General features: G+C 35.0%; 1 protein-coding gene across 1 annotated transcript in view; it reads left to right on the top strand.

Moving 5' to 3' along the window:
- Positions 1-10,843, top strand: part of LMO3 (LIM domain only 3) — a 54,691-nt gene extending 43,848 nt beyond the window's left edge. Inside the window, 2 exon segments of the mRNA XM_068561138.1 lie at positions 267-392; positions 10,459-10,843. Of these exon segments, the coding sequence (XP_068417239.1) occupies positions 267-392; positions 10,459-10,564 (232 nt within the window). The 3' untranslated portion in view covers positions 10,565-10,843.
- Positions 10,844-16,259: the final 5,416 nt, after the last annotated feature.

The raw sequence follows: 16,259 nt of genomic DNA, 5'->3' as shown, positions 1-16,259 counted from the left end.
TGACTTCTGTTTGTGTGCAGTTATGTATGCTTCCTAATGTATTTGTCTTTTCCTTTTCCTCTCAAACAAGATGTGATTTTCATCAAGGAAGGTCAACTGAGTGTGTATCACCAAAGACTATTTATGTATACACCTAGGATAAAACTCACTTGTGTACATCATAAGGCATTGCGTATTGATAGCCTTACAGGGTGTTATTAGCGTCTTCTCTGGTTGCCAAATCAGATTTCCCTGGAAGAGTTTGAAAAACATGTTTCTTGTTCTAGGCTCTTCGGCGTAACGGGAAACTGTGCTGCTTGTAGCAAGCTTATCCCTGCCTTTGAGATGGTGATGCGCGCCAAGGACAATGTTTACCACCTCGACTGCTTTGCATGTCAGCTTTGTAATCAGAGGTAAGCAGATTGCATTCTGCAAAAAAACAGTAAATCTCTCTTCGCTGGCTATGTATTTAATAGGCAGGAATTATTTTAGTACACTTTACTTAAAGCAACTTATCTCAGCAGTTTTGTTTCCTGCAACCATTCATTCAGGGCCAGAAACATCACTGAGAAGGAGAAGGGTCTCAAGGCTACCCTTCTACCCCAAAGAACTGCATCATAGAACAGGATGTGATAGGAAATGAACACTGAGATATATGAAAACGTTATAGAAGACTTTCTCTTCTTATTCATTCTTTATAGTTTTTCTGTCTTTTAAAAAGTAAGTTTAAAATATTTTTACTTTCAGTACTACTTCTGTGAGCAAACAAATTTACACTGAGGAAAATACACAGGAATTTGTGGCAGGCAGTGTGTATTCATCTAATTTTTCATACTTACAGTTGCCCTATCTCTTGATTTCTTATCTTGAATTTTAACCTTGTTATATATGTACTTTTCAAGTTGCTTCAAATCTCTTTGGGGACGAGGTCGGATACAATTATCAGCATCAGAGAGGCAGCATTGGACGATGGAAAGAGTATTGCACAGGGAATCTAGAAACCTAAATTCCAGTCTGGACTCTCCCTAACAAGATGTGTGAGCATAAACCAACTATTTTAGTTCTCTGTTTTCTCCTTTATAACATAAGGGAGCTGGATTAGTCAATATCAGAGAACTCTCTCATCTCAAAGTATTATGACTTCCTTCCATTTTTCCAAAGGGAAAATAATAACTTTTAATTCTAGTGTGAGCTATATACTACCATACCGGTTTTACGTAATAAATGTGGAGGATGTTAGAATATTAAAATATACATATCATTAAAATACATTTCAAAAATTACTGCACTTGATGGATTTTAATGAAAATAAATTCAGCACAGGTGTGAAAACCCCTGAACATGGAAAATATTCAGTAAATATTAGTTTTGTCAAGTTCTCAGTTACTATAATTGGCCGTTTTGCCGTTCAATGCAGTATCTTCTTACGAGGCGCTATAGAGTAGTAGAAAGAGTATGACGTTTACAGTGAGAACTGGATTCAGATTCCATCCCCACCATATGCTAGCTGTGCAGTCTTGCGTAAGTCAATTTCTCCGAGTTTGGTTTGCACATCCTTAAAATGGAGACGCTAACGTCTGTCCTGCAGATTTTGAAAATTAAATGAAAGAATTTATAAGTGCCAGGAACACAATAGGTTCTCAAAAGTTAGTTCTTTTACCTTGATATTTATAATTTACTTTTACCATATAATATTTCACTAACTTGGTTTTTACATAAGATATCTCCTGCTAAATGTAGATGTTCAGAATCTGGCCTAGTATACCTCACAATGTATAATTTACCCAGGAAATAATTCAAGAAGTCATCTTGTAACATCTTGAGTCTTCCTAATAGATGTTTGGAATCAAAGTAGGTTGATTCAGTCTGCAGTGACACTTAGCCAAAAATAAATTAGCAAATGCACATATTTTTTAATGTAAGGATATGAATACAAGAACACAAATGTCCACACATCCTTACAGACTCATTAATATGCATGAGCCTATATATGTGTATGTTTTAAAGGTATATTAGTAGTAAATTTAGAATATTTTTGTTTACTTACCACATTTCGTCCACTAATAGCATTTACTAACAATAGAATTATCTTTGTGCAACAATAATATTTACTGCTTTTCTACTTATGAACAATTACATATTTATAGTGGAAAATTTAGAAAATAGAAAGGGATAAAGAATAACATTGTCCCATGTCTCACTGTTCTAAAAGAAATTATTTTAATATTTTGGTATGTGGCTAACCATACATTTTTCTGTGCATATGTGGCAAATGATATATAGCATATACTTTATATTATACCCACATTTAAGCATCTTAAAGGAAAGTAACAAGGAAGAATCCTAATGTTTGTTACTTGGACATTTTCATTAATATAGGGTGCCTTTTTCCCTGCCTTTAAAAATTCTTTTATGATATTTTAAGCTTTCTTGTGTTCAGTTTTATGGATAAAGCTTCATATATTATTAAATCAGTCTTCTGTCATCAGATGTGTAGGTTGTTTCTTCAAGTTTTTATATCATCAGTATTATCAATCTAATGTGGACTTTATAAACAAATACTCAAATCTGTGTCAGGCTAAATTCACAGGAGCATAGTTAATTAGACAAACCATATAACAGTTTAAAGGCTTACATTATATATTGCCAAAGTGCTCTCCGGAAAAGTTATACCCGTTATTCTCACACCAGAAAAGAAAAAACAATGCATTCCCTCACATAAGTTCCAACACTGGGAATTATTATTTTAAAAGAAATCCTTGTCACCTTGAGGGATGAAAGATGGTATCTCATTATCATTTTTAATTAGCATTTATTTGATTACTAGTGACCCTTTGATATTTCTTCTATTAGGGAACTGCCTGTTTATTCCTTTTGTCCAGTTTTCTCTTAGGGCAGGCTTACCTATTTTATACGTGTTCTACACAGAAAATTAAAACATCATTCAAGTGCTAAACCCAGCCTAAATTCTATTATGATGCAAAGTCATTGTAGGTTGTTAATGCTATTTACAAATCGTATATCAATTTTATTTCACCATTGAAATAAAAAGTTGCATTCACAATTACGTCTGTCTCCTCAGTGGAACTCAGTCAAGTAAGACAAACACTCCTAAATTTTGACTCTAAAACTGTTCACATTCTTATTGCTGCAGAATACTGTTCTAGTATCATTATTAAAGTACCTAATATATTTCCGTGTGCGCTTCATTTATTACATGCCATAATGGGACTGAATATCTTTAGTGCTGGTTATGCACAATTAACACTTAGTTATCGTCTTGTCACTTCCATCCCTACAAGACAAACTTCTTTAATGCAAGAAGTCAGCTAATCTTCATCAGTCAAGCAAAGCAGACACATTTTGTTACTCTGAATCCAGAAGTTTTCAATATAGGAGACTCTCCTTATCCTTTGGCGTCTGCTCGGGAAATCTCTCCAATAAAGCCATCTGCCTCAGGAGCCTCTACTCATAGTAGCCAAATCATTGTCTTAGTATTGCACCTTTTCCAGTGACACACAAGGCCAATAGGTAATTTATAGGTACTTTCCCTTAAGCAAACTTTCTTAACCCCTGAAATTATGATTTTATAAATGCTTATGAATTTTACTTAGCAAGTCATTTCATCTTAACTTTTAAATCACAATATCATTAAGATCTAAAGCATTTCTGAATGTTTAAAAAGGATAGTAGTGACAATGAACTTTCAAGATGGGTGATCTTCTCTGTCCTTTTTAAAAGGGTATGGCTAAAAATGTGAATCCTGAATTAAAATCTAAAAGTCCATCTATTTTGAAAGGACCTGAAGAAGGTTATTTTGAACATCTTGTATGATAACTTGAATCTCATTCAGAATTGGAAAATTCTGAGTAATAGGATAATTTCTTAAAGATGAGTAAGCCCCCCCCTTAGAAAATTCTAGGAAACTAAATGATGGTTTTATAAGAGAAGGGAAAAAATGCTTGTTTGTAATGAAATTGCCTCAAATATGTAGAACTGTGTAACATTAAAGAAAAAAAGCACTGTGCTAGGCTCTGTGGAAACAGAGGTGAATAAAATCCAGTTTCTCTCTTAGGGGTATTTAGAGCTTAGGGAGAGACAGGCCATCAAAGACTCACAGAAGAGAAGAATGTAATCGATGCTAAACAGATCTGTACTGAGGGAAGAGAGGTCTGTCCTTCTTGAAGTCTTAAGAAAGCACCAAAGGGTTGATGTCCTGGGTGTTAAAGGACTCTCTAGGACTGGTTAGGATATAGGAAGTATGTCTGGTGGGGGGTGGAGGAAGTGAGGAAGGCTGGGTGCAGTGAGGAAAGGATTTTCCCAGACAGATGGAGCAGCCAGCAAGGCATGGAGGTGTGAAAGCATGTAATGTGTTCCGGAAATGAAAAGTGGCTCAGTGTGCTCAGAGATTAGAGAGGGAGTTTGGTAGGGACGTGGAGGAGTAGGGGATAGAGAGAGGAAATTGTAAAGGTAGGAAATCAGTGAACTAAAGTCAACATGAGTCCAAATTTAAATTATTCATCGGAAGTATCTTTGTTCTTTAAGGCTATTCAGTTCTAGAATAAGTCTGTCTTAACCAACATTTGTGGACCACAAAGTGGTAGTACAGGTTATGGTGGTATTTCAGAGGGTTCAAAAGAAATTTAACTCATGGTCATTTACCTCAGCACTGCTGCCCAGAGTGGGAAACCTGTTACACATTCATGAGAAAATTTGAAATGCCAAAGTAAATGACACACCAATAAATAAGTGCTTTGGGAAAGATCAGAATGAGTTGACGGGGTCAGGGAATACTGATGGAGGGAATGGAAACTAAAGAATTTTGATTGATTGATTGAAGTATAGTTGCTGTACAATATTATATGTTACAGGGGTACAATATCCACAATTTTTAAAGGTTATACTCCATTTATAGTTATTATAAAATATTGGCTATGTTCCCCGTGTTGTACAGTATATCCGTATAGCTTATTTTATACCTAATCGCTTGTACCTCTTACTCCCCTACTCCTATATTCCCTTAAAAAAAGAATTTTTAGAATTTAAGTAGATGGAAAAAAGAGAGAAATATCCCTGGCTAGGGAACAGCTAAGCAAAGGTGAGAAGATTATTGTTAGCAAATAATAATGAGAGCAAATTTTTATACAGTGCCGATCACACACAAGACATCTTTCTGTTTTACATGTGCTAACTCATTTAGTTCTCAAACTAACCCAGAAGTAGGTACTATTATTAGCCTCATTTTACAGATGAGGAAGCTGAAGTATAGAAAATTTAAATAACTTGCCCAAGATTACACAGATAGAAAAGGGTAGATTCAAAATTTGAACCCAGGCAGTCTGGATTTAATCTCTGGATTCAGAGCCAGTATGAGGACCCTGACCTGTTTCAAGATGAAGATTTTCTTTTCTGACAAAGTGGGTATAAATGGGAGTAGATATAGTGGAGTTAAAAAAAGGTAGATGCTAAATAATTGATAATGGGATTTGGGGTGTGGGTAGTGAAACTTGGTACAGAAAAGATTGTTGGGAATGCATTGTGTGATGACAACTGGGCTGGCATTGGGAAAATACAGTAAATTTGTTCACAAGTGTACAGTGAGTATATAACCTGCACTTCTTACTGAAAACAAAGTACAGTATCAAAATCTCCATCTTTTAGTAACTGAGTATGCTAAATAGAACAGTAGAGACATTGGAAATATGGACTGGATCCCCTTTCTTTTTAAAGTGCTGTGGAAATGGAAATTAATTATAATTGGCAGTCACTAACCTTAGGAAAATAAGGTGACTAAGTTAACATTTTCATTCTTAAAAAGGATGTCACAAATGAAAGCTTCCTAGCAGAGGCATTTGATAACCCGCTCAAAACTACTCTAAGCCCCGGTATTTTATAGCGATGATTTCTTAATTATTGTCTGTACATTTCAAGTCTCTAAGACCATATGAATTCAACTAGAGTTACTCCAAAATATCTGGAAATTAAATCTATGATTAATTCTAAAACATTAAGATTAGGTGGCTTAATAATCTGATTGGGCATCTTTTTATTCCTTAACATATTTTTTTAATGATGGCAGAATTAATTGAACTGACTATATCACAAGCGATTAAGATTAATTTATAAGGAAGATTATCAGTTTATTTTCAAGAATTTTAGCCTGACCTATTACTATATATCCATACGCTATCCTCTGGCCATCACTATTTTTATAATATTTTTCTGAAACGCTAAATCTCATCAGGACCTGGTTACAGAACATTGGAAATTAGCCTTTCTTACAAAATCACAGTTATAGATCATTTTGTTAGGTGTCCGATATCTGCATTGCTATTCCTCTAATTTCTTCATGTTTATATATAGGACATTTTAAAGGAAGATATCAATCCTAATTGCAAAGCAATCATAATCTGTTCTTAACTATAGCTTTCAAAGCTGTTTTGTTTGTTATTTGTGTGTGACATTCCTCACCTATGTTCTGTTTCATTTTGACCTTTAAGTAGAAATTGATATGCACATAAAAGGTACTTTATCCAGTTGACAACATATTAATAACAACATATCTTAGGTAGGAATATTTTAGATGAATTCCATTTGTATTGCAAACATCTCATTGAATAATAGGCTTTCTTTTGACAAGCTATGTAAAGAAGTAATAATAATACAAAAAACCTATATAACTTCATAGCCTCATGCTTTACTGCCTCCAGGTAAAAGCATGGATTTTTTTAAAATTGCTTTCAGTCATTTATTTATTTATTTATTTTTATAATTTTATCCCTCAGTTTATTTTATTTATTTATTTATTTTTGGCTGTGTTGGGTCTTCGTTTCTGTGCGAGGGCTTTCTCTAGTTGCGGCGAGCGGGGGCCACTCTTCATCGCGGTGCGCGGGCCTCTCACTCTCGCGGCCTCTCCTGCTGCGGAGCACAGGCTCCAGACGCGCAGGCTCAGTAGTTGTGGCTCACGGGCCCAGTTGCTCCGCGGCATGTGGGATCCTCCCAGGGCTCGAACCCGCGTCGCCTGCATTGGCAGGCAGACTCCCAACCACCGCACCACCAGGGAAGCCCTATTTGTTTTTTTTTAATTGACGTATAGTTGATTTACAATGTTGTGTTAATTTCTGCTGTACAGTGGAGTGATTCAGTTATACTATATATATAGTCTTTCTTATATTCTTTTCCATTATGGTTTATCACAGGATACTGAATATAGTTCCCTGTGCTATACAGTAGGACCTTATTGTTTATCCATTGTATATATAATAGTTTGCACCTGCTAATCCCAAACTCCCAATCCATCCCTCCCTCCCCCTCCCTTCTCCTTGGGAACCACAAGTCTGTTCTCTATGTCTGTGAATCTGTTTCCTAGATAAGTTCATTTGTGTCACATTTTAGATTCCACATGTAAGTGATATCATATGGTATTTGTCTTTCTCTTTTAGACGTACTTCACTTAGTATGAAAATCTTTCGGGACTTCCCTGGCAGTCCAGTGGTTAAGACTCCATGCTTCCTCTGCTGGGGGCATGGGTTTGATCCCTGGTCAGGGAACTAAGATCCCACAGGCCATGCGGCATGGCCAAAATTAATTAATTAAAAAACTGATGCAAAAAAATCCATGATGAACAAAAAATTAAAATTAAAAAAAAAATCTCTATGTCCATCCATATTGCTGCAAATGGCATTATTCCATTCTTTTTTGTGGCTGAGTAGTATTCCATTGTGTGTGCGTGTTTGTGTGTGCGTGTGTATGTGTGTGTGTGTGCGTGTGCGTGTGTGTGTGTATACACCACATCTTCTTTATCCATTCATCTGTGAAAGCACAGTTAGGTTTCCATGTCTTGGCTATTGTGAATTGTAAAAGCATGGATCTTGAATCCAAAGAGACCAGGGTGCTTTTCCTTCCTCTACCATACACGTTCTAGCTATGGAACCTTGGGCAGGTTTTTAAAATTCTGGGAGGAAGTGTTAGGTTTTTCATCTGAAAAAGAGTGTTAATATTTACATTCTCAGCTGGATTTAAGGAATAAATGTGATCACTGTATATACATGCTTAGCCTTAGCACATGGTAAGTACTTTATAAAAGGTGATTATTTTAATTACCTACATTCCAAACATTGAGGGAAGGCTTTACATATTACATTTCTACTCTGCTGCCAACTTACAGAACTTACTGATGTTAAAGATAAAAATCCTGAAGTTTCATTTTCAATATCGTGAATGGAAGGTTGGAATCTGAACCCTATTCATTGCAAATATCTCTCTGCCTTTCATATACTTCTTATTTTAACATTCCTACCATCCAGTGATGTAGTTGTTTTATCTTACCCACAGAGAACTGACTCAGAGAGAGTATGAAATACACCCTATATCTTGCATTGAGTAGGTGAGAGCCACAGGGCTCAGGACCAAATCCCCAGGCTCTTGGCTCAGTGCTTTTCTCACTATAATTACTCTGATTGTATTAATCTACAAATAGAAATTACCTAAATTTCAAGGCCCCTGAAGGTAAGGATGACATGACACAACATGACAAAAAAAAAACCAAAAACAAAACACGTTTTTATTTGATAGCAAATAGAATTTGGAGGCTTGTTAACAAATTAAAGCAAAATTTTAGACAGTATGGAGTTGAAAAAGTACTTCCAGTTTAGTCGGTTTTTAGGGGAAAAAAAGATTCAATAATAACATCAGCTGGAACACGAGAGTATTTAATTAAAATTATTTATTTTTGATGGATATTTTATTATTAGCTTATTAGTCAGTTCAAATTAATTTCAACATTAATATAAAGTGAAAAATTTGAACAGTAATCAAATATATTCTGCATGCTACTTTATATAATCTCACATAAAAGATAAGTATCTAATCTGGCTACTTACCCCTGCCCAACAAAAGAAATATTTCCTTTTATTCAACATATCTTAATGATCAGGATAATCTACAAAACCTGGTTTATTCAAACACCACTTTTTAAGCACAATATTTCAAGTTTATAGTTTGCAACTAATAAAAAGAAGATATACTTAAAGTCCAAACTTGAATGTTCATTGTATCCAATAGCCTTGACCACAAACAGCTGCAGGATTTCAAGATCAGGGCATAGTCTGTACTTTCAATCAGCATCATCAGCAGGCAGTAATCCTGGGGAAAAAAAGTAAATTCCACAAATAAACAGACCAATCTTCCTTTAAGAGGAAAGCTAATTCTTTTCAATCTACTTTTTTTATTACACTATTTTCCCCTCTATCTACTTAGCTAGAATAAGGATAAATTTCCAAAGCTACCCAGTTGGAAAATAAATAGGTTCGCTGTTTGTCTAGCATTCCAATCTTTGCAAATGTAAATCAGCCCAACTGCTCCTCATTTAAACGTTCAACTTCACAAAACATTAAAGGGTGGCTTTCATGACACAATTTAGTCTATCCACTAAGATTTCTGCTTGAACATCATTTGAAATTGACTATCTGATAAAGAGAGACCACTATCAAAGGTCAGTGAGGTCAACTTATATAATTACGAGTAGTTTTACTGGGTCAACTCTACCAGACACTGCTGTTTGAAGGTTAAATTGTTACAATTAAAAATATATACAAATCTCCCCAGAGTTACTTTATTGTTAAATGTACTGGAAACAGCACAAGCATTTTTTCTGATCTTAATTGTGTCCAGAGTGTCACCACTGGGAAATTATACAAAAAGAGCACTTATTAAAAACATTACAATCTTGCACATTAAACAGTGCTTTATAGAATAAAATACATAATTAGCTACTGGAAACTAGTTTATTTATCACATCAATATTAAGAAGTTCATCAGGTTACTCCCTTTGGTTTAATTGGAAATACTCTAAGAAATACATTTACTGCTTCATAGTTGGTGAACTTGCCACAAACAAAGGGATATGGCCCAGCATCTGAGTCTGATGCTAAAATAACTTTCACTTCAGAACAATTACTTCCAAATTACGAGAATTTAATCACATTTTAATAACAGAGTAAAAGGAAGCTTTAAGTGAGAAGCTCTAAAATGGGCTATTTTCTAATCATTTGATTCATTTTAATGCCTTTTACTTTTTTTATAAAATGGATAAATGGGCAATGATGAAAGCTTCCATAATCACTGCCGTGAAATATTATCATTGTTTTAATGAGTGTAAATATAGATCAGTTCTTTTTTTCTTTCCAATATGGTAAAAAAAAAAAAAAAAAAAAATCACCTTTGCTGCCCAAGGTGTTTTCCTCAATGTTCTTATGAGTTTTATATATAAAAGTAGGATTTCAAATTTTGTGGGTAGCATTTCCTTAAATGACCAGAATGTTTAATTTTGACAACAAGGCAATTTTCTAAGCCAGACTTTCAAACTCAGGGAATTACCATAAATTGAAATGATGAAATGATGATTAGGAAAGGAAATCTTCAAATCTATAGATCTGAGTGAAGTCATCTTAACCATTTTATTTTTGTAAATATTTTCAGATTTTGTGTTGGAGACAAATTTTTCCTAAAGAATAACATGATCCTTTGCCAGACGGACTACGAGGAAGGTTTAATGAAAGAAGGTTATGCACCCCAGGTTCGCTGATCTATCAACATCACCCCATTAAGAATACAAAGCACTCCATTCTTTTATCTTTTTTGCTCCACGTGTATATAAGAATTGACACAGGAACCAACTGAATAGCGTAGATATAGGAAAGCAGGATGGTTATATGGAATAAAAGGCGGACTGCATCTGTATGTAGTGAAATTGCCCCAGTTCAGAGTTGAATGTTTATTATAAAAGAAAAAAGTAATGTACATATTGCTGGATTTTTTTGCTTGCTATTCGTTTTTTTGTGTCACTTGGCATGAGATGTTTATTTTGGACTATTGTATATAATGTATTGTAATATTTGAAGCACAAATGTAATACAGTTTTATTGTGTTACCATTTGTGTTCTGTTTGCTTCTTTGTATTGTTGCATTTAGTACAATCAGTGTTTAAACTTACGGTATATTTATGCTTTCTGTATCTACCAGCTATTTTAAACGAGCTGTAACTTTCTAGTAAGAATTGAAGAGCCAATCTCACTAATGATACACATATAAAGCAAGTCTATCAACATTAAAAATACTGAAAAAGAAAGACACACAAAGCATTTTAGCAACGTCCACTTATTGCCACAATGATTTAGAGTCTATCAGTGTTCTCATTATCACCCCCTATTTTCAGGGGGTTAAAGATCAGCTTTAAAAAAATGCATAAAAATTTCATCTGAAAGCACTTTCATTTTTTACCAACGTGAAAAGTGCCATTTTTAGAATAACTTTAAAGCTTAACAGTTATCCTTTTAATACCCTTTTTTGTGTGTGTGCTCTTTACCTACTCAATGGCTTTGTTTTGTTTCCTTCAGCCATTCACCGCTTATGTGAGCTAGTGCCTTTGGGTATCATGTAAAAATTTTCCAAAGGGTTACTTTAAAAAAGGGTTACCACAATTATGAGATAATTTTAAAATGATAAATTTCTCGTACAAATTTTGCCCAGCTCTCTCCATAAGAGGTAAGCGTATAATAACTTTATGATTTGATACATTTCTGGCACCAAAAGGTTTTGAGTGCGAATCTACTGAAACCATGATAATGCACATGGAATCTATGATCCTATTTGAGGAGTGAAGTCACTTTTGATCAGAGCGGGATAGCGCTCACAGAATCTGCTAGAAGAAGAGAAACAAAGGGATCGATAAAAAGCTGAGAACTGGTGATTATATATTTTTCTGTATTTACCTGCCACTTATTTTAATGTTCAAAAGTGAACACTTTAAAAGTTTGATGTGTCTTACTCTCATTGCTTTCTCTAAGTAATTACCCGCTCAGAATGTATCACACTTGGGCTGAAATCTGTCACTCCATTTTTTTTAAAGGTGAAAGATTATTCCCTTATCTACATGATAGCTGATAAAAAAGAAAGCTTGCTAGAAACAAAAATTATGGAGACTGATTATTTAAATTACAATTAAGGAAATAAAGTTGCGACTGTGTTCCCTTCTTTGGGGTTGCTCACACTTTGTTTCTTTGCTTCTGCTCTTTGTACTCAAAACTACTTTTCAGCAGATCTGATTCCTCAACAGGCACAATGAAGCATATTTTTACTAGAGCAACTTTTAGTGCTGTGGGCTTTTTTCTTTTTTTTTTCTTGATCACTTGTATAAGAAACAATATTTCCCAGTGTTACTTGCATACATACTTTGTCCTGCCGAACATGCATTGCAGATAAAAATTAAATGTGATACCTGAATTCTTGGTTTGGGGCCAAAATATTAAACTGAAAAAAACATGCTGGTGTGGATTTGAGTTGTTTTCAAACAAAGCTTTACTATGAACATGCATGTGAATCTGGATATTGCCTCTCATTTTTAAGAAAATGGTTCTGTGAAAAGTGAATGATATGTATTTTTACAGATGCTTCATGGTTGAGTGTTCAAGTCACATGTCCTCCAAATTTGAGATATACCCCCAAAAAAGAGTTTCAAAAATAGCAGTTTGGGGCCCACAAAATAACTATTGATATTATTTTAGCCTTTGAGCCTTACATTTATTTCATGAAAAGACTTGCATAGCCAAAACCAAAAAATAGCAAAACAGAACAAATGGGAGGAAGGTGGGGGAGATATGTAAGAAGTGGTTTTCCTAACACAGCCCTGCTAATCCCCATTAAGAGTTGTTTGAAATTCATGTGGATGTAAAAATGTAATTGTCCGTATCTTTTTGCATCATCTTTTTTAGATTTAAATGGTTTTGCATATGCTTATCAATATGTCAAAATACTTGTAAATTGGGAACAAACTTCTCTCAGCTTCTTGAAGCTGTTCAATTATCCCTGCCACCCAAAGACCAAACAAGGTCTTTTGCTTAATCCTTTGGGAATTAATTCTCATGCTTTTTACTACAAACAAAATTACTCACCTGGTTTAAAGATTAAGGCCTTAATCTCCTCAGATTATCTTTAATCTCCATAAAATGGTGGAACAAGACAGAAATAGGCCATTTTACAGCTAATTGCCCATACATAGTAGCATTTTTGACTGAAGTACTAAGCTAATTGTCTCGACTACTCAAAGTCCCTGAACTGTTGTCAACTTTCCTCTTTGTGTTGTGTAGCCCTGACGTCACCTAGCTTGTTATCTGAAGCCTCCAGTAGAACATCTCCGATGGAGCATTGATTTCTCAAGCAGCGAAAGCGCCCTTTCCAACACGCATCTCATGTAGGCTGCCTATGATGAGGGACCAGGCACTTGCACTCCACTAGAGTGCTGGCTGAGTTTAAAAGCTGACCTGTGTTTGTAATTTCACTTTCATCTTGCTTAATAAATATCTGCTGGATTCTTTCATTCATTTTTTTAATATTCGGATTTATGCTTTTAATAAAAGGGGTATTACAATATTTGATTGCACTTAATGGGCAAAATCTAAGATGATATCTAGAAAGCATACTATGAAAAAGGAAAAGAAAAGTGTTAAGGACATTTACTTTCAAAAGGTAAATCATAAGCAGACAAAGTACCTCAAATGCATTCTCCAAATATTATATTTAGGATCTCTGAGCTAGGTAGTTTGTTGCTATTTACTTTTGTGGGGAAAATAAAACTGTCAAAAATGAAGGTAGCAATTGCTGTGTATAATTTTGTACATTTATACAAATTTTAAGGGATCTTTCTGAAAGCAACCGTGTTGCTCTTGTCAGACTAAATTTCCAATTTCCTGGTTCCTGCATAATGAACTAAAACAAAAAACTCAACGAAATCCTACATTTTCAGGAAGAATGTTGTTCCTTCACTGAACCAGGGTGCTAAAAATTACATCTGTAGTAAAACACACCATACGCTAGTGATTTCTTTTTAACTATCACTTTAGGCAAACCACTCTCTGGATAGTCACTTAATTTCACAGAAATGATACTGGCCAAACATATTTAGTGTTCACTCAACTAAGCTGCAAAAACAAGGTACATGTTTATTGTAATAGGCCATTAACGCAGAATACAATTTTGGCAAAAGCCCTTTGATTATTACTTTTTCTTAAAAATGCCATTGCGGATATTTCCTAAATGTGATTTGAATACAATGTAAGGTAATAGGAGGCAAAGCTTTAATACAGCTATTATTTCACATGACATTTATTAAGTACCTACTATGTGACAGGCCTTGCCCTGAGCACTCAGCCTCCTGTGAGGCCGACCTAGGATACTTTGTGTGTCAGATAACTTTAGGGAGTCTTTGCACTGGTTTGTACTCATCTCAAACCTACGAATGATGAGCACACGAAAGCAAATACCGCCTTCTACCTATTCAGCATGTCATTGGTATGAAAGCCCCAGAAAGTATCTCAAGTAATCAATGTGTTCAGAGAATTATCTCACACAGGTTACTCATTAACTCAATAGCACATAATAAAAAAGAACATCAATTAATTAATGAGTCACCCTCAGATCGCTATGATTACAGTAGCGCTCTGTTGAAACAGCCGTTGTAAGTGGAGCTGCCTCTCTTTATTCATTGTTTTCAGTTGGCCCATTATTTGGCGGAAACCAGTGTCGTATTTAACATGTGCCTGTAGGTAATTGTGTGATTAGTATCATAAATGAAGAATTCTGAACATCTACTGCTTATAAAACCTTATAAATGGTCAGGGAAAAAATCAAGAAAAATCTCACTTTTGCTGTAGCTTCTTTTGAAGCCAAGCGATTGGAAGGGTATTACCTTTCTAAAAAGTATAGTGTTTTACATTTATAATCAAGATGTAAGACTTCCATGTTAAACATTAGAAGGATTAGCTGCTGAACACTTAAAAGTAAATTTTCCAATGTTTTAGAATACACATAATTTCAGGAACTTTTCACAAAGACTAAAATATGCATGACCAGTTTTGAAACATTTTGGTACCCTCCCAAAAGGACATTTTTGCCTTTGGTGGGCCAGGTTGGGGAGGAGGTGTGGGGACCAGCAGTGATAGGGGACAAGATTATAAGAAATGCCAAGTATTACATGCAAAGTCACCAACGAAAGTTTCCCAACTATCTTGGTAAATGCCATTTCACTAAGCTTATAGAATAATTATAACAGTTCCCTTAGGTAAGTAAGAAACATCTGTTGGCAACACATAGCAGGTGTTAACAATTACACATACTGAAATTTTTTAAAATGTTAATTAAAAGAATTCTGTTTTCCGAAAAGGAAATTCAAAGATACTCCTGTTTTCAGCGTGCAGATCACGTAATGCACAACATTGTAAAGCCCAGATCATCTTGGATCAAGTAGGTTTCGTGTTTGGTTCAGATCATTGCAATCAAAAGTGAATTGGAATTCATTGCACTTTTTACACAATGGGTATTCTGGGCTGAGGAGCTGAATACTCATGAAATTGGCATAGCGGAGCAGATTGCAGAATATTTTGGCTTTATTAGCAAGGTGGTCGTCGTTAACTGTACCAGATTTAATGGACACAGTACAAAGAAAAATGGGAGCAAGAGGCATGCAGGTAATAGATTATCCAGATCTTTTTTAACCCTGCTTCTGCAAAAGATTTTAAATCACATAAAATGAAACTGTCCATTTGTAACATGTAACATTATATTCCTCATCATCTGTAGTGTCTAACAACAGGTAACACTCACTGAACACTTACCATCTAGTATGTATGGTAAGTATTCAGTAAGTAGTATAAGTAGCAGTATGAGATTTTTCATTGCCCAGGTAATTTCCACAACACCCTCCTAACGTAGGTTCTATTAACCCCGTTTTGCAGATTTTAAATAAAAGTAAGGAGAGCTTACTTAACTTGTCCAAGGTCATACAGCTAAATAGTGAGATTTAAACATAAGTCTTCTGACTCTGGATCTATCTCTCAGAGAGTTTTCATTCTTATTAATATCATTATCATCATCATCATCATCACTATGATTATTATGTTCTATCCAAAAACTAGAAGTAATCTGTGCTTGAGCAAAAATTCCAAACATTTCAGAGTTAATGCCGTCTTTAAAAATGAAAATTGGAAATAAGAGTGATCATATTTTCCTACACGCAATCCACTTAGGAGCTCCTTCTTTCAACCTTTAAGAAATTTATTTGAGGCTACAGAGCCAGGAATAATAGAGGATCCCTAGTAGAGCAGTATCAGGAACAAGAGGCAGTCAGCATAGACTTGAGAGTAGGAGTAGAAACCTGCAGTTGTCTGCAGCAGGATAAACATGCTGTGATGAGGTGAGGCTAGACCGCTGCTCTCCGAAGTCAAGAT

Source organism: Eschrichtius robustus, chromosome 13 (assembly GCF_028021215.1).
Source record: "Eschrichtius robustus isolate mEscRob2 chromosome 13, mEscRob2.pri, whole genome shotgun sequence".
Lineage (NCBI taxonomy): Eukaryota > Metazoa > Chordata > Mammalia > Artiodactyla > Eschrichtiidae > Eschrichtius > Eschrichtius robustus.
This window is presented reverse-complemented; position numbering and strand designations above follow the sequence as displayed.